This window comes from Macaca nemestrina, chromosome 5, assembly GCF_043159975.1.
Source record: "Macaca nemestrina isolate mMacNem1 chromosome 5, mMacNem.hap1, whole genome shotgun sequence".
Classification (NCBI taxonomy): Eukaryota; Metazoa; Chordata; class Mammalia; order Primates; family Cercopithecidae; genus Macaca; species Macaca nemestrina.
This window is the reverse complement of record NC_092129.1, coordinates 64885369-64905841: the sequence shown is the minus strand read 5'-3', so window position 1 is coordinate 64905841 and position 20473 is coordinate 64885369. Positions and strand designations below refer to the sequence as shown.

Below are 20473 nucleotides of genomic sequence, written 5' to 3'. Positions count from 1 at the left end.
TTACCTTCCAATGAGTGAGAACTCGCCCACGACACCAAGGCGCCGCATGGCGCTCAGGAGTCCTCGCACTGTCATGCCTTCGCAGAAGCAGACCACCACTCTGGCCTTGGGAAGCCTCTCTCGGAGTTTGCGCAAGAGTCGATCAAAGCTCTTTTCCCCAGCATTGCTGTAGATTTTGTCAGAATGGGCGATGCAGAGGCCTTCCTGGGCAGCCAACTCTTTGAAAGCGTCCATTCCGCTCTCCCCGTAATTCCCTGTCCGGAAACAATCAGCAGATGTTCAAGACAACTGTGGCAACAACACTACTTACAAAATGGAATAACAACTTGTTAGTCACAGGAATGGCAAATAATTTGTAAATATAACTGAGACTGAAGGAAGATCTGGATGGATTAAAGAGAGTAATGAAATGTAACCAGACAATCAACTCTGTGGAAATAATGAGAGACAAGCTGAGCTAGGGAACCTATAATGAGACATGTTTTATAAAATGAAGGATTGCTGCCCTATTTTCCAACCATTGTTAATAGTTCTTGTCCCAGATTTTAACCACGTAGGAAAGATCAGTGCATTGGACTAGAGAGGTCAAAGAAACACAAAGAGAAGGACTCTTCATTTGAGGACTTGCTTCAGCTGGCTGCCAGGTTAACAAGCAGCCACTCTTGGTGACATAAAGCCCTGCAATATTTCCACAAAGAATGAGTAAGCAAAATAAATGGAACACCTGGCCAGGTCAGAGATCGGCAGACCAGAAACAGCTATAGGGCCTCGTCAGAATCCACCATCCTCTGACAAAGTGATGGGTTTATGAGAGGTTTGTGTCTTATATTATGATTTTTATTTTATAGCATTCTTATAATAAAAAACACTTTAAAAAAACTGAAAACTCATAGAAACCAATGAGATAAATATCGCACTTTACAAGTTCCCTGTCTCTCTATTCCACTGATACTTTAGCTCCCATTTTATGAGCCTCTGTGTCTCTATTCCTCTCCCGAAGTTTGGGGATTTTCATATGCATGTGGATGATAGATCTGATACCATGCCCTCATGGTTTCTCAAACTCTCGCCTTCCACTGATGTTTCCTGTAACCAACACAAGTCCAGGGTCACACTTTTGACCTTGTTATCACAGATGTTTCTAATTCCTCTGAATGTGGATGTTAAACATCCGTCTCTGCTACCTCATCTTATCATACAAACTCATATATTCTACTACCCTTACCACAGCACTTCTTCAACCTCATCAAAATTTCAAATCCATTAACCTTCTTATTTTTTCTTTCCATTCTCCCTCTCGTTTCCTTCTTAGCCCAGCTTAGATTTCATAGTCTACCTCTTAATTGCTTCTGGCAAATTCCTTAACTCGTTTGTGTTTTCCTGACATTAATGCTAGTTAAACCCAACCATCTGCCTATTCCATGTCTACACCTGAGCACCTAAACATGACTAAAAAAGACTCATGACCTTGCTGAATGGTTTTATTTAAAATTCATGAGCACACATACCAAAAGGGATATTCAATAGCACAAGGAAATTATACTACATCACCCCTGTAAGTAAACTTTCTTACAGAACAAATTATTTCGTTAATTATTAAATATTAAATATTTCATTAATTATTTCATCCATACTCTTCTCTCTTCAAATTTCCAAACCACCAAAACCATTCCCACTCCCCATTTCAACTTGGTCATCATTTCAAATTTCAATAAGAACATAGAAACAATCTATCTAAAACTACTTTTGCCTCCCACTACATCTATAAACATTTCTTCACCGGCATGTATATTATCTATCAACCTTTCTGTTGTAAATTTGAAGTGTGTCTACTCTAGGTTAGAGCCAACCCCTGCTCACGGACCCTAGATCCCATCACTTTTTGTCTGTTCAAGGAGTTTCTCCTACAATTGTTCTCTCTCTTGGATAATCAGTTTATCCCTCCTATCAGTGTCAATCAAAAAGAAAAATACCCCTGACCTCATTGTCCCTCTTGAGTTACTGATTCATTGCTCCTGTTTATAGCAACAATAGTTGCTTAGGTCAATGTATTTGCTTCTTCCATTCTTTCCTTTTTAGCATTTTTTTCTCTTTTTCTCAGTTGACATCTAATTGATATATAAAAACTGTACACGTTTAATGTATACCTCTTGATGAGTTTAGACATAGGCATACCCATCACCTCAGAATCTTCTCTTATCAAAATCTTCTCTTGTCAAGATCAGCAATAATCTCCCTGTTTCCATATCTTGTGATCTGTTGTCTTCATCTTCATCAACCACCCCGTTGCATTCAACAGTTGGCCATACCTTCCTGGAAACATTTTATTCTCTTTATTTCTGTGATACAACCTTCTCCTGTTTTCCTCACTTCACTGGTCACTCCTCAGTATGTTTGTTGGATTTTCTTTCTCTGCTCCAATTGTCATACCAGGACTCAATCCTGAGAAATTTTGTCTTTTTCATCTATACTCTCATCATAAGTACTTCCACTCTGTCACATGCATTCAAATAATATTTATTTAATTGCCTACCCAGTGGTATCCGTTTATAGACACTTTAACATATCTGAAATAAAATTATTTCCTTCTCTACCTTGCAAATCTACTTCTTCCAGACATCCATTAGTACATGATGCCATTACCCACCAAGTTGTACAATAACAAAATTTGAGAACTACTTTTATTTCTGTCTTTTTCTCACATTCCAGAACTATTCCTGTAGCCCTTATCTCTAGAGCATTCCTAATCCTTTCTCTTTCCTCTATTTCAGCCTCTACCATTGTAAACTGTGTCTTAGGTTAGGTTATTCAAAAACAGAGCCTAATATGAAGATTCTTATTCAAGTAATTTATTGAGGAAGAGAAGACAAAGAGAAGCAGGGAGGAATAGTAGGAGGCAGCTAAGCAGAAACATCATTTAAGCTAAAGAATAGCTTCAGGCTGACAACACAATAAAGTGCTAGAGCACATTATACAGAGAGTTAACCCCACCTCCAGGCAAGGGATCCCCTTGTCGGTCAATCATTGGCTAAGGTCCACAAGAAGGAAGACCAGGTACCACCTCCTAGGAAGCAGGCAACTGGGACTGATAGAAGCCTACTTTCTTATTTATTTATTTATTTATTTATTTATTTATTTATTTATTTTTATTTATTTATTTTATTTTTCTCACTCTTGTTCAGTCTGATATGCAGTGGCACGATCTCAGCTCACTGCAACCTCTGCCCCCTGGGTTCAAGCAGTTCTCCTGTCTCAGCCTCCTGAGCAGCAGGGACTACAGGCATGTGCCACCGTGCCTGGTTAATTTTTGTATTTTTAGTAGAGACAGGGTTTCACCACATTGGTCAGGCTGGTCTCGAACTCCTGACCTCAGGTGATCAACCTGCCTCAGCCTCTCAAAGTGCTGGGATTACAGGCATGAGCCACAGTGCCTGGCCGATAGAAGCCTACTTTCATGGTGGCTAGGAGACTGGCACACCCAACAGGTAAAGGAAATCTGGGTGGGCCAAGTATAGTATCCTCTACACCAACTAAATATCAGCTCTTACCTAGACAAGTGCTGTAGGCTTCTGATTGGCCTCCCTGCATCCATTCTTGTTCTCAGTGATTGATTTCACACCTAGCAACCAGAGTAATCTGTTAAGGTATAAATCTGATTTTGTTACTCCTTTACAGAAAGCTCCACTTGCATTCTAACATGCTTGGAATAAAATGGAAACTCCTTCCCCTGGACTACCAGGCTGTGCATGGGCTTCTCCATAAGGCTGGAAAAGGTGATGGAGGGAAAGTAGGAAGAGATGAGGTTGGAGAAATTGGAAGGTTCACCCCAGGAACCTTTTGTCCTTTTCTGTTGGCGGAATACCCCAAGCTCATGCATGCTATTTCCATCACCTGAAAAGATGCTCTTCTACTGGGTGATCTTATCAGTAATATCATGAAAGAAATATCACCTCCTTTGAAAAGCCTTTCTTGATCAGTTAGCTTAAAGCAACCTCTAAGTAAATCCTTGCTTTTATCTCAATATAGTCATGTGTCACTATACCACAGGGATATGTTCTGAGAAATGTGTTGTTAGGTGATATTGTCATTGTGCAAACATAATAGTGCGCTTCCACAAACATAGATGGCATAAGCTACTATACACCTATGGTATATCGAATAGCCTATTGCTCCCAGGCTACAAACCTGAACAGCATGATACTGTACTGAATACTGTAGGCAACTGTAACACAATGGTAAGTATTTGTGTATCTAAACATAGAGAAAGTACAGTAGAAGTACCATATTATAATCTATGGGACCACTATCATATATAGGTGGCCCATTGTTTCCCAAAACGTCATTATATGGTGCATGACTGTACATATTGCTGATCTTTTTGTTTATTTTTCTTTTTTCTCTAGAATGTAATCTCCAGGAGAAAATATTCTTATGGCTTTTTCAATGATGTACTCATGATAGTTCTAGATGCTTAAATGCACAGCAAAGGTGCATTTGTTGTATCAGCCCAATAGAAAAATGGGCAAAAGTTATAAACAAAAGCAATATAAACAAAATAAGTAAAAGTGGGTAACAGGCATATGAAACAAATCACTGAACCATATTTGTTATCAATAGAGTACCTTTAAAATGAAACATTCTTTTTTCGCCTATTAGAATGCTAGAAGTTCAAAGATTAATAAGATTCAGTGTTGGCAAGGTATAAGTATATACACTGTTGGTGAAAGTAGTTCTAACTTTTGGTACACAATTTGGTAGTACTTTTCAATTTTTTTTAAGATAAATATCAGATAAATGCAGCAATTATTTAAGAAAATAATTGTAAAATTATGACAGTAGTCAGAAAAGACTTGGGACTTAAATGTCAGCATCTGTAAAAGTTTCACGAGCATTGTAATTAAATCTAATGAGATGTTCTTGTATTTTTTAAAAGAAGCTTTCTTATTTCCTGTTTTATGAGATTAAATGATCAAATTAATGCATTTTTCTCTTAATTCAACCACCTTCAGTGACCTAATTCAGCCCAGTGAAGCCCAAAAGAAGCATTAACACATTACAAAATCTTTAGCTCCAAAGACTGTGGAAACGTGTCACGATTCAAAAGACACGCATTGACTGGTGACAAGGGAAAAAACCACACACAGCAGGCCAGCGAATGCCTTATTCATCTGCACAAGAGGGCACGAGGAAGGAAGTCAGATGCCACTTTCTCACAATAAATGCAGGTTCAGGAATCTGCAAGGTAAATAGGCATCACTAGCAGACTCTCTCAGCACAAGTCACTGTCAGCCTGTCAGAAGATTGTGTTACAAGGAGAATGAGTTTACTGCAGGGTGCCCACCCTTGGACTTCAATAAAAGATGATTTTGCTCCTTTTTGAAAACACATGCAGGTTAAACAAACAAGAATGCTCTTTGCATTCGATTAAGAACATCCTTGTGTTTTAAACCTAATAGAGACCCTTAGGCATATTCAGAAAAACAGATCAGCTTACAGACAAGGAAACTGAGGCACAGAGAGGTGAAATATCTCACCAATGGGCACGAAGCTTATTGATATGAGAACTGGAACAGCTCTGTAGTGACTCTTAGGTTACTTCTTATTTCTCTTAGTAGCAAAAAGCAATTAAACATGTATTTTTCATAATCTAAAATGTCTGGATGAGTTAACTGGTTTCATGAAATGTTTGTCCCAATTTCTTTATTTATATGTTATTGTTTGAACAACAGTTCTTTTTGTTGTTGTTGTTGTTGTTCAACTTTTAAGTTCAGGGCTGCATGTGCAGGATAGGCAGGTTTGTTACGTAGGTAGACGCCTTCCTTGGTGGTTTACTGCACAGATCAACCCATCACCTTGGGATTAAGCCCAGCATCCATTATCTGTTCTTCTAAATGCTCTCCCTCCCTGCACCGCTTCCCATGACAGGCCCTAGTGTGTGCTGTTCCCCAGCATATGTCCATATGTTCTCATCTGTACAGCAATTCTTAACTATACATATTGATAGAGAGCTGAGTATTATGCATTAGACTATGTTAAAACTCCCCATTTTGCTCATGATACATAAAAGCCTTCAAACTTACATATAAATTTCCATGAGTGCAACACTAATGTAGAAAGAACTTGTCCTTTTGTCAATCTTTATACTTTATTGCGGCACTATTCACAATAGCAAAGACTTGGAATCAACCCAAATGTCCATCAGTGACAGACTGGATGAAGAAAATGTGGCACATATACACCATAGAATACTATGCAGCCATAAAAAAGGATGAGTTTGTGTCCTTTTTAGGGACATGGATGCAGCTGGAAACCATCATTCTCAGCAAACTATCGCAAGAACAGAAAACCAAACACCGCATGTTCTCACTCATAGGTGGGAACTGAACAATGAGATCACTTGGACTCGGGAAGGGGAACATCACACACCGGGGCCTATCACGGGGAGGGAGGAGGGGGGAGGGATTGCATTGGGAGTTATACCTGATGTAAATGATGAGTTGAGGGTGCTGACGAGTTGATGGGTGCAGCACACCAACATGGCACAAGTATACGTATGTAACAAACTTGCACGTTATGCACATGTACCCTAGAACTTAAAGTATAATTTAAAAAAAAAAGGAAAATACCAAAAAAAATAAATAAATAAAATAAAAATTGTATTTGTACACATTATCTTATTTGATTCTCAAAACAACCTTGTTATACTCATCATATTGGTAACAGTGTTAGATGCAAAGAGCATACAAACTGAAAAGGAAACCACCTCCCATTGAGCTTAACATTCTATTACTTTCATTTACTAAAAACATAGCTAATGACATGACCAGGACAACTACAAGTATCTAATAGAGGTGCTATGGGTTAAGAATCAGGAAAACTGTCTAAAGAAAGTATCACTTGTTCTGAGTCTTAAAATATAAGCAGATTCTCCATAAATGGAAAGAAACTAGGAGACATGTGCTCTTTGGCTATCTACCAGGTCATGAGCAAGCAATGTCAAGTCGAAGATAATACTCTCAACCACAAGCCTACCCTCTGCCTTCCCCCAATCTCATTCTGCCACTCAGGCCTCTTTCTGCCTTTGCTGGTTTGAAGAATTTATCTAGATAATTCTCTGTGTCTAGTATCTGTGGCATTGAAAGAAAGTTGTGAATATATAAGAAGGTGACCTGGCTGGGCGCGGTGGCTCACGCCTGTAATCCCAGCACTTTGGGAGGCCGAGGTGGGCGGATCACGAGGTCAGGAAATCGAGACCATCCTGGCTAACACGGTGAAACCCCGTCTCTACTAAAAAAAAATGCAAAAAACTAGCCGGGCGAGGCGGCGGGCGCCTGTAGTCCCAGCTACTCGGGAGGCTGAGGCAGGAGAATGGCGTGAACCCGGGAGGCGGAGCTTGCAGTGAGCCGAGATCGCGCCATTGCACTCCAGACTGGGCGACTAAGCGAGACTCTGTCTCAAAAAAAAAAAAAAAAAAAAAAAAAGAAGGTGACCTATAATAAAACACTTAAGAAATAAAAAGGCTATGTAATTGTAAACACTCAGGGCTGGTAGAGAGCTGCATATTTTCTTTGGATTAGCAAATATTTTATTGAACTCTTAACCTGAAAAATTACCTGTGCGCTGCCCTTTAAGAGTTGCCAAGAAATGTTAGACACGGACTCTCCCTTCAATTTGATGAAAATTTACTATGTGTCTGGCACTGGGATAAACACCTAAGTATTTCATGTATTCATCATAATAACTCCATATAGAAGTTATAACCCCTCTTTTACAAGTGAGAATGTGGAAGCTCAAAGAAGTTAAGTAATTTGCCCAAAGGGACATGGTGGTGGATCTAGGATCTTAACTTGAAAATTCTTGCTCATAACCACCATTTTGTACTGCTTCCTCCATGGACTTACAGTATAGGTGTGAAGGCATGACACAAGCACACAAAATACAGCAGCGATACTGAGACATATATGCTACATGAAAAATAAAAAATACCGTCATCCTAGATTTTAGGATGGGAGAGCAGAGATAATCAGAGAACACCTCTTCAGAAAAGCGAGAAGGAAAGTGGGCTTAATGCCAAGCAAGGCATTGGCATTCAGGGTGAATGGGAGTGAATGTGAATCTATAGAAGGTATTTTTAGAGTCAGTAAGTAGAGAGGACCCACTGGAGCAGAAGTGAACTTTCACGATTTACAGAATGACACTCTGTCTAAAGATCTTTATTGAGGCCTCTGGCATACCCTTACAAGATTGCAACATGGTAATGTGCTATATGTTGCTGCATTGTAGAAGATTTGATAACAGACTTTATCACTGTTTAGATCCTGCCTAAAACCTAGAGAGTACGAGAGAAAGGGAAGAGCAGTGTCTGACAAAGTCCATAACATATACAATTTAATATGCTGAAAAATCTTCACTTTATCTTAGTTATGTGACAACAGTATTTACAGAGTGTAGGTTACATCAGATATGCTCTAAAACCAACTTCTAAACAGAACTGATGGGATATTTATGAAGGAGAACACATGGAGCTTACAAAGAAACCGTATTATTTGAATAATCATGAAAGTACTTTAAAATAATAGAAGTGGACATTATTGTTTATATCAGGTAAAGTTAAGATAGGCACTGAAAATGGGGGTAAAATGGGAGAGAGAAAATAATGGCAACAACTCTGAGTTCTCTAAACTATGTATGATTTTGAAAAGTCAGACAATAATTATCCAACTGAAAAAACAGAAATTTATTCATAAAAATTGATTTATAGTAACTTGGTGGCTAAGTTTCATTGAGCCATGAAATAGATTGTGTTGCATTTCATAATCACCTCTATGAACTGCCATCATGGCAAAAAAAGTAGGCACTGAAAACTAGGCTTTATGTTGATTTTTTTCCACTCCTAAAATATTGAGGCTATATTCAAGAAACAATCTGAGCTCCATTTGGTGGCTCAAGTAACATTTCAGACATCATGTAGCACTTAGTTCAAATCCTGTTATTGCATCTTCAAATACTTTCTTGGTCAAACAACTTAATTCAACATTGCTCGTTCTTGCATATTTACACATCAGTTACACCAGGGGAAACATTCTTATAGAGAAAATATGTAGATATTTGTTTGTACACTTTCACTAAAAAAGAAATGGTTTCACTTTGGAGAATCCACCATCTTATACTCTAGACACTCTCAATTCCTGGGTTATTCCACATAGTCTCTCTCATTCTCCTGTGATGATGAATCCACTCCTGGTCTGGTCTCTTGGGTCACAGATAATTCCCTGTCATTTGCCTGTCAACCAACTACTTTGCCTCCTAGGACATCTTGGACAAACAAGAGAATGTCCCATTTAAAAAATATTTCTGGGAAAGTCTTTATTTCTCCTTCATATTTGAAGTATAATTTCACTGGGATGAATGGATAGAGAAAATGTAGTGTGTGTGTGTGTGTGTGTGTGTGTGTGTGTGTATTTATACAGGAATATTATTCAGCACACATACACAGGAATATTATTCAGCCATTAAAAAGTGAAACCTGTCATTTGCAACAACATGGATTGAACTGGAGGACATTATGTTAACTGAAAATAGCCAGGAATGCAAAAACAAGTATTGCATATTCTCACTCATTTGTGGGAGCTAAAAGTTAAATCTCATGGAGATAGAGTAGAAGGATGGTGACAAGAAGTTGGGAGTGGTAGTAGGGAGAGAAGATACAGAGGGTTTGGTTAATGAACACAAAAATACAGTTAGATAAAATGAATATCTACTATTTAGTAGCACCATAGGGTGACTGTAGTTAACAAAACATATTGTATATTTCAAAATAACTAGAAGAGTAAAATTGGAATCTTCCTAACAAAGAAATGATCAATGGTTGAAGTGATGAACATCCGAAGTACTCAGATTTGAACATTGCAAATTGTACGACTGTGTCAAAATATCACATGTACCCCATAAATATGAGCAACTATTATGAATCCAACAATAAAAATAAAAAATTTTAAAAACAAGTATTAAAAGGTAAAACAAAAATAATATTTTTTGTGAATAAAATTGATTTCACAGCACCTTCTGGAAAACTATTATAATACTCAACATCTATAACTATTAGGAAATTCTTCTTTGTTACCTGAATTTCTTATGATAAAATCTGAATTTGTTTGTTTCCTCCTTATTCTCAGTGCAGACAGATGTCAGCTGCTTTAAATTCTTTTTTAGGGAGAGGGGAGGTGGTCCTTCTTGAAATCATAATTCAGATTTCTCTTCTCCCAGCAGAGAAACAACCCCTATTACTTTAACTTTTCCTGGTAGCCTTTGAATTTGTTTGGTTCTGCTCTGCCACTTAACACCTAGAAAATGTTATGGGTTCCCTGCCTCCATCCAAACATCTGCTGAGTCCTCTAACACAGTCAGCATGATGGGTTTGGTCAGTCAGAGGTGAGTGAATCATCACCTGTCCTGGTGTTCCCAGGTGGTGGCATGTAAGGAAATTTATATTCAAGGTCAGTGAAGGAACTGCCTCACACAGGGCAATCAAAGAGAAAGAGAGTCTTACAGGCAATTTTCCAGCTTCACCTCTTTTCCCACTTTGGCAGGCACAAGTATAGCACCCCCAAGTAGAAGAAGGAGATTTACTACTAATTGGGTGTTTTCTTTAGGTAATAGGATAGAAACCAAGTAATCTTTGTCCTCTTGTTTCACTGTGTTCTCAGCATCGTGTTCCCATCGTGCCTTACAGCTAAATGATTGAGAGGATGAGACTTGAAGGCAAATCAATCTGGTCTGAATCCTGCATCTTCAATAAAGAGCTGGATAACCCTAAAGTATTTCCTTCTCTAACTTTTGGTCCATTTTGTGTAAAACGAAGGTCATAATGCACATCTGAAAAACTCATCAAGGTGTATAAGAATGCTTGTGGTTTTTGCACATTGATTTTGTATCCTGAGACCTTGCTGAAGTTGCTTATCAGCTTAAGGAGATTTTGGGCTGAGACGATGGGGTTTTCTAAATATACAATCATGTCATCTGCAAACAGGGACAATTTGACTTCTTCTTTTCCTAACTGAATACCCTTTCTTTCTTTCTCTTGCCTGATTGCCCTAGCCAGAACTTCCAACACTATGTTGAATAAGAGTGGTGAGAGAGGGCATCCCTGTCTTGTGCCAGTTTTCAAAACGAATGATTCCAGTTTTTGACCATTCAGTATGATATTGGCTGTGGGTTTGTCATAAATAGCTCTTACAATTTTGAGATACATTCCATCAATACCGAATTTATTGAGAGTTTTTAACATAAAGGGCTGTTGAATTTTGTCAAAGGCCTTTTCTGCATCTATTGAGATAATCACGTGGTTTTTGTCTTTGGTTCTGTTTATATGCTGGATTACGTTTATTGATTTGCGTATGTTGAACCAGCCTTGTATCCCAGGGATGAAGCCCACTTGATCATGGTGGATAAGCTTTTTGATGTGCTGCTGGATTCAGTTTGCCAGTATTTTATTGAGGATTTTTGCATCGATGTTCATCAGGGATATTGGTCTAAAATTCTCTTTTTTTGTTGTGTCTCTGCCAGGCTTTGGTATCAGGATGATGCTGGCCTTGTAAAATGAGTTAGGGAAGATTCCCTTTTTCTATTGATTGGAATAGTTTCAGAAGGAATGGTACCAACTCCTCCTTGTACCTCTGGTAGAATTTGGCTGTGAATCCATCTGGTCCTGCACTGTTTTTGGTTGGTAGGCTATTAATTATTGCCTCAATTTCAGAGCCTGCTATTGGTCTATTCAGGGATTCAACTTCTTCCGGGTTTAGTCTTGGGAGAGTGTAAGTGTCCAGGAAATTAACCATTTCTTCAAGATTTTCTAGTTTATTTTCGTAGAAATGTTTATAGAGTATTCTCTGATGGTAGTTTGTATTTCTGTGAGGTCGGTGGTGATATCCCCTTTATCATTTTTTATTGTGTCTATTTGATTCTTCTCTCTTTTCTTCTTTATTAGTCTTGCTAGTGGTCTATCAATTTTGTTGATCTTTTCAAAAAACCAACTCCTGGATTCATTGATTTTTTGGAGGGTTTTTTGTGTCTCTATCTCCTTCAGTTCTGCTCTGATCTTAGTTATTTCTTGCCTTCTGCTAGCTTTTGAATGTGTTTGCTCTTGCTTCTCTAGTTCTTTTAATTGTGCTGTTAGGGTGTCAATTTTAGATCTTTCCTGCTTTCTGTTGTAGGCATTTAGTGCTATGAATTTCCTTCTACACACTGCTTTAAATGTGTCCCAGAGATTCTGGTATGTTGTATCTTTGTTCTCACTGGTTTCAAAGAACATCTTTATTTCAGCCTTCATTTCGTTATGTACCCAGTAGTCATTCAGGAGCAGGTTGCAGAAAGAGAGCCAAATCATGAATGAACTCCCATTCACAATAGCTTCAAAGAGAATACAATACCTAGGAATCCAACTTACAAGAGATGTAAAGCACCTCTTCAAGGAGAACTACAAACCACTGCTCAGTGAAATAAAAGAGGACACAAACAAATGGAAGAACATACCATGCTCATGGATAGGAAGAATCAATATTGTGAAAATGGCCATACTGCCCAAGGTAATTTATAGATTCAATGTCATCCCCATTAAGCTACCAATGACTTTCTTCAAAGAATTGGAAAAAAACTGCTTTAAAGTTCATATGGAACCATAAAAGACCCCGCATTGCCAAGACAATCCTAAGCCAAAAGAACAAAGCTGGAGACATCACGTTACAGACTTCAAACTATACTACAAGGCTACAGTAACCAAAACATCATGGTACTGGTACCAAAACAGAGATATAGACCAATAGAACAGAACAGAGCTCTCAGAAATAATACTACACATCTACAGCCATCTGATCTTTGACAAACCTGACAAAAACAAGAAATGGGGAAAGAATTCCCGATTAATAAATGGTGCTGGGAAAATTGGCTGGCCATAAGTAGAAAGCTGAAACTGGGTCCTTTCCTTACTCCTTATAAGAAAATTAATTCAAGATGGATTAGAGACTTAAATGTTAGACCTAAAACCATAAAAACCCTAGAAAAAAACCTGGTAATGCCATTCAGGACATAGGCATGGGCAAGGATTTCATGTCTAAAACACCAAAAGCAACGGCAACAAAAGCCAAAATTGACAAATGGGATCTAATTAAACTAAAGAGCTTCTGCACAGCAAAAGAAATACCATCAGAGTGAACAGGCAACCTACAGAATGGGAGAAAATTTTTGCAATATACTCATCTGACAAAGGACTAATATCCAGAATCTATAAAGAACTCAATCAAATTTACGAGAAAAAAACAAACAATCCCATCAAAAATTGGGCAAAGGATATGAATAGACACTCTCAAAAGATGACATTCATACAGCCAACAGACACATGAAAAAATGCTCATTATCACTCACCATTAGGGAAATGAAAATCAAAACCACATTGAGATATCATCTCACCCCAGTTAGAATGGCAATCATTAAAAAGTCAGGAAACAACAGGTGCTGGAGAGGATGTGGAGAAATAGGAACACTTTTACACTGTTGGTGGGACTGTAAACTAGTTCAAACATTGTGGAAAACAGTGTAGTGATTCCTGAAGGATCTAGAACTAGAAATACCATTTGACCCAGCCATCCCATTACTGGGGATATACTCAAAGGATTATAAGTCATGCTGCTATAAAGACACATGCACACGTATGTTTATTGCAGCACTATTCACAATAGCAAAGACTTGGAATCAACCCAAATGTCCATCAGCACTATTCACAATAGCAAAGACTTGGAATCAACCCAAATGTCCATCAGTGACAGACTGGATTAAGAAAATGTGGCACATATACACCATGGAATACTATGCAGCCATCAAAAAGGATGAGTTTGTGTCCTTTGTAGGGACATGGATGCAGCTGGAAACCATCATTCTCAGCAAACTATCGCAAGAACAGAAAACCAAATACCGCATGTTCTCACTCATAGGTGGGAATTGAATAATGAGATCACTTGGACATGGGAAGGGGAGCATCACACACCGGATCCTATTGTGGGGAGGGGGTAGGGGGAGGGATAGCATTAGGAGATATACCTAATGTAAATGACGAGTTAATGGGTGCAGCACACCAACATGGCAATGCATACATATGTAACAAACCTGCACGTTGTGCACATGTACCCTAGAACTTAAAGTATAATAATAAAAAAGAAAACTCATCATGATTATCAAATTATATGTGATAATGATTTTAAATTTCCCAGAGCAAAGAAAAGTGCAGGGCATATTCTCCATGTCTTTCTACAGCTATAGAATCTAAAAGTGGACATAAGGCTTTAGCACTGACCCAATAGCTTTAGCTTCATGCCCATGTTCCTATTTATAAAACCCAACCTCGTGATGGTTTCTTTACTGCAGTGCTTCACTGTCCACTCATGGTCACCTTTTGTCCACGTTGTCCCTATAGTTTTTCTGCCACACTTGCACAAATAAAGTCCTTCTCTTTTTTTATTTTGTGGCTTCTAGTGTTTAGGTTTAAAAAAATGCATTGCAAGTCTACATTTATCTATGTCCAGCCTCTGTCATTGAGTCTTCTTTAAGTTACAAACACTCATGCCTCATTGTATCCATTTTAGAGCTTCATACAATGACCCACTTCGTTGATTCTCTAACTTCAGTTAGCTATTTATGAAATGGAGAAAGAAGTTAAGAGAAGGCAAAATCTAAGTGGTATAAAAGTACAAAAGGAGATCATCATTCTTGGGAAAAGAAACCCAGCATTTCCCACTGTGGTTTCCACATGCAAGAAACAGGTTCACAGAAGCAATTCTATCTCACCTGTCTGCTATCCTTACTATCCTTACCTATGTGGTACTGGTATATAATCAAAAGCAGGTAGGTTGTATATAGCAACAACAAGTTCAGAAAACGTACCTCCAAATTACACGCACACACACACACACACACGCACACACACACAAAAAACTTTATATGTGTTTGTTAATGATAATAACCAGTGTTGGCAAGAGTTTCTGTTAATGGTGTAATAAATTTTTCTCATCCTTTTGGTAAAAATTGGTAATATTAATATCAATGCTATGAAGTATGTTAAATTATGTTCATATCCTTTGACTCGGAAATTATTTCATTATCCACCAAGTTTCCATCATAAAAATTATAACAGCACATGTTGGAAATAATAACAAAAACAGAAAGCAATTTGTGTCCAACAATAGGAAGTTGGTATGTATTTATAAAAATAATACATGCAACCATTTTCAAGGATGATATAAAACTGTATTTAATATCAGGAAAAATATATATGTCATATTTTTAAGTGTCAACATGGTTTAAAATAAAACGTAAATATAAATCCAATTTTTTAAAAAATATATCAATACCTTTACATATATAGAGAAGAACAAACATAAAAATGTTAACAATAGTTTTATTTAGATGACAGAATTATATGTAATTGTGTTTTAATATTTTTAATATTTTTGGTTTCTAAGTTATCTATAATAATCAGGTATTAGTTTGTTAATATAAACAAGTTTGAAATAAAAACACATAGAGATGAAAACTGAATGCCATGCCAAGCACAGCTATTACAGGGTATTTGGGAAATTTTTCCAGAAGGGAATTGAACCACTTATAATGCCTACATAACAATTTTTCTTCCTGAAGGAAATAAGAAATCCTAATGTTGTACTGACTGCCCTTAAGTAAAGTTGTCCATAGGCTATGTGCCACTTTCTGTGATAGCTACATTCTTAGATTAAAAGACCATGTGTAATACATACACATTTCTTGATAGAAATCCTGAAATCTGATGTGAGAGCCCTAATTTACTAAAAAAGCAATTTGTCTTTTTTTTTCTTTCTTTCTTTCTTTTTTAAGTTAAAGATTCAATGATACTGAGCTTGGGAGATATAGATTTATTGATCTACTGAGCCTCTGCCTTAAGAAAAAATATACAGGACTCAGGACACCCTCTCTGTTTGATGTAAATTTCCTACAAGGGCTAGGCTGCAGGCCTAGTCACTTCTTCTCCAACACAAGGAAGCACTTCAGCTTGAGGACAAGATGGCTGTCTCATAGAGGACTTCCCTTTAGGCAAAGGGTTAGAAGCAGAAAGAATAATTATTTTTAATAAGAAATAATGCTGAATAAAACCTGTTTCACCAGCTTCTGTGTCTTGGTATTCTGAATATTCTGTCTCACTAAAGTTAAAAGAAATTAAAGTATGACTTTGTCCAGGGAGGATAAGAAACACAAATGCCTTGTGATTCTAAAACGGTGGTATAATGTGAACACTAGCATTTATGGAGACCTTACATCTTAATTATTATCTTTCATCTTTACCACAACTTCGTCACCTTATTTATCGTAATTCTCTCCATTTACAGAGGAAACTGAGGACTAGAGAACTTAAGTAACTTGTCCAAATACTGTCAGAGCTGGGATTTGAATTCAGATGTGTTTGACTCTAAAGCCTATCACTCTTAATTACTTACCTACAACACGTTCTACGTTTCAGACTCTGGTAGTTTTCTATACATTATCTATTTCCCTGTTCTTCTTTAATAAAAAAAAAAATACCCACTTTTGTTTGGAGTGACTGGGTATAAAAAACACCTACCTGCCCAGATGCCCTTGTAGCCAGAGAAGCAAAGTGACCCAGTTCCAGGCAATGAGATTTAAGCAGAAGTTGTCAAGTGAAGCTTCTGGGAAATTTTTGAAAAAGTCAGATGGCAGATGGTCTGCTTCTTAAGCCTTTTGTCTCTTCTTTTTTTAGCCAGTAAATGGACTTGAGCCTGGAGGTGTAGCAGCCATGCGGTAACAATGAAGGGTCAAATATGAAAACTGTATTACTCTGTTTTCTGTTGCTTATAACATAATACCAGAAACTAGGTAGGTTATAGAGAAAAGGAACTTATTTCTTAAAGTATGGAGTCTGAGAAGTCCAAGGTCTATGGTGAGCATCTTGTGAGAGTCTCCTTACTGATGGACACTCACTCCAGTGTCCTAAAGTTGGCACAGGGCATCATATGGTAAGGAATTTGCATGTCCTCATGTGCTAAAATGCTGGCTCAGGCTTAATCTATTCATGAAGGCAGAACCTCTTAATCCAATCACCTCTTAAAGGCTCTACTTCTCAATACTGCCACATTGGGGATTAAGTTTCAACATAGTTTCAGAGGGGATGTTCATATAATAACATTCCACCATGGTCCCCAAAACTCATGTCCTTCGCAAATACCTTCATTCCAGTCCCATCAACCCAAAGTCTTTATTCATTCCAACACCAACTCAAAAGTCCAAAGTCTAGAATTTCATCTGGGAACATGCGAAATCAAAGCAGGTTATCTAGTTTCAAAATACAATGGTAGGTCGGGTGCAGTGGCTCACACCTGTAATTCCAGCACTTTGGGAGGCTAAGGCGGGCAGATCACGAGGTCAGGAGATCGACACCTTCTTGGCTAACACGGTGAAACTCCGTCTCTACTGAAAATACAAAATTATTTAACCGGGCGTAGTGGCAGGTGCCCGTAGTCCCAGCTACTCGTGAAGTTGAGGCCGAAGAATGGCGTGAACCTGGGAGGCGGAGTTTGCAGTGAACAGAGATCACGCCCCTGTACTACAGCCTGGGCGACAGAATGAGACAAAATGTACATGTTGAAGTTTTAAACTCCAATGTAGCTGTATTTAGAGATTGGGCCTAAAAGGAGGTAATTAAGGTTAAATAATGTCATAAGGGTGGGGCCCTGATCTAATAAGATTAGAAGCCTTCTAAGAAGAGACACCAAAGTGCTCACACTCTTTATGTGCAGAAACCAAGTATGTGAGAACCTGTGAGGGCACAGCAAGTGGTACCCATCTGCAAGCCAGAAAGAGAGCTCTCACCAGACACCAGATTTGCTGGAAACTTGATCTTGGACTCCCCAGGCTCCATAACAGTAAGAAAATAAATTTCTATGGTTTAAGCCTCCTAGTCTGTAATAATTTTGTTATGGTAGCCCAAGTAGGCTAATACAATATGAAATTTCACAATAAAATTTTCAGAATGAGAGCCAGGAGTCTTGATTGCCTCTAACTAGTTATGACCTTGAGTTGGGTATCATTCTGTCTTCTTTATTCATGTACAAAATACAGGGTTTGTACTAGGAAATCTCTAAGATTTCTTATAGCATAAGCATTTGGTGATTCTAGAGCAATATGAATCAGCACTCTTTCATAATCTGTAGCCTCATGTCAAAACATTTTTCATATTCTCAGTATTCAAAGTAAGCACCTGCTTAGCAGATATTTTTCAACAGCTTTTTTCTTTCCCAATCTGATTTCTTTTACAAATGTATTACTGTAGGGGAGGACAAAGCATTTGTTGTGCAACCACTTAAAATTTATCTTGCCTGCAGATTCATTTTTGCCAATATTCATTTTTAGGTATGCAGTCACTGAAAAACAGGGAACAAGGTACTGCCCTGCAGAAACAGCCAACGTGTGATAAAACAAGGCCACTTCCAGAACGAGCTCATTAGGTGAACCTGAACTAACAGAAAGACATACTGCCCAGCATCATTGGACTGACATTCATCACGATCCAGCTCTTCTGTTATCCCTCCAAGTAGCTGCTTGTAGCCACCTTATGCTCAGTGGAATGAATTAAACCCTATTACTAAGCTCTCAGTCTCCTCCTATTTAACCCCATGTTTTATATATATTTTACATCATCAGTAGAAAATAACATTTAGCTAAGTCAAAATAGATTTTACCCAGGGTCAAAAGGAAATTAGGGTATGGAGGAAAAGTTTCCTTTAATTCAAAGAACATGAGGACCTCTTGCAGTCAAGGTAGTGCATTTAAAAGTCCTTGGAGAACCCATTGCCTTGAAGGTAAAGACCCAGTCCTGGAGGATTCATTATCTGCTGACTAAAGAGCCCTTCGGCCCTGAATAATCAGTAGTGCTAGCAAGGTAGTGCACATCATGGGCCTTGGGTGAGACTGAGATGTGCTGGCTTCGGGGGTGACCCAGCACATTCAGAGACGTGGTAGCTATGGTGGGAGACTCCTTTCCTTGAGAAAAGCAGAGAAAAGTGAAGCAGACATTGTGTTGTAGCCTAAGTATCAGCGTGGCCGCAGTGGGTTAGAGTACCAAGCAGGCTTGCAGGGTCACCGATTCTAGGCCTTGGTTCTTGGGTGGCATTTCTCAACATTCCCTGCGTGAGGAGAGAGCCCACTGCTCTGAAAGGGTGAGTCTCAGGCCTGACAGCATTCACCACAAATTGACTGAAGAGCTGTGTGGCTTGAGTGAACATAGGCCTGTGGTGGTGGTCCATGGGGAGAAACTCCTCTGCTTGTGGAAAGGGAAGGTAGGGTGGGAAAGACTTTGTCTTGTGGCTTGGGTGCCAGCGAAGCTGGAGTAGACTACAGAACAAGGTAAATTCCTAAGGTTTCTGACTCCAGGTCCTGCCTCCTAGATGGCATCTCTGCACCCACCCAGTCCTAGGGGAACTCATCAACCTGAAGGGAAGGACACAAGCCTGACTTGCTTTGTGATCTACTGATGGTGAGCCCAGCAAACATAGGCAGTAGCCAAGTAGTAGTTAGAGTGGGTCTTGTGTGAGTTCCACACTACTGTGCTGGCTTCAGGTCTGACTCAGCACAGTTGCAGTGGTGGTGGCCACAGGAATGCTTGTGTCACCTCTCCCACAGCTCCAGGCAGCTCAGCACAGAAAGAGAGACTCTATTTGTTTGGGAGAAAGTAAGGGAAGATAAAAAGAGTTTCTTACCGGAAATCAGAGAATTCTTCCAGATTTTATCCAAGACGACCAAGGTGGTACCTCTTATGAGGTGGTACCTCTTATGAGGTGGTACTTATATGAGAGCTACAGTGTTACTGGGCATGAGGTGTCCTCTACTGCAGACATGGCTGCAATGACCAAAAATGTAGATAACAACACCCAAGTCCCTTTGAATACCTGGAAAGCCTTCCTAAGAAAGACAGGGACAAATAAGCCAAGACCATGAAGACTGTATTATCTAACTCTTCAGTATCCAGCCACTGACAAAAATCCATAGGCATTAAGAATATCCAGGAAAACATAACCTCACCAAATGAACTAAATAAGGCATCAGGAATCCATCCTGGAGAGACAGAAATATGTGACCTTTCGGACACAGAATTCCGAATAGCTGTTTTGAGGAAATTCAATGCAACTCAGGGTAACATAGAGTAGAAATTCAAAATCCTATCAGACAAATTTAACAAACTGATTGAAATAATTAAAAAGAATCAAGTAGATATTCTAGTTGAAAACTGCGATTGACTTGCCAAAGAATGCATCAGAGTCTCTTAATAGCAGAACTGATCAAGCAGAGGAAAGAATTTATTAGCTTGAAGACAGATTATTTGAAAACACATGGTCAGAGGAGACAAACAAATAAAAAACAATGAACCATGCCTAGAAGATCT

General features: G+C 38.6%; 1 protein-coding gene across 5 annotated transcripts in view; it reads right to left on the bottom strand.

Annotated features, from left to right (window-relative positions):
- Nucleotides 1–20473, bottom strand: part of LOC105488979 (glutamate metabotropic receptor 1) — a 425749-nt gene that overhangs the window by 288341 nt on the left and 116935 nt on the right. For all 5 annotated transcript variants that reach the window (XM_011753528.3, XM_011753529.3, XM_071096567.1 and 2 more), the window contains one exon: nucleotides 5–254. In XM_011753528.3, the coding sequence (XP_011751830.2) occupies nucleotides 5–254 (250 nt within the window). The remainder of the gene's footprint in view (nucleotides 1–4; nucleotides 255–20473) is intronic.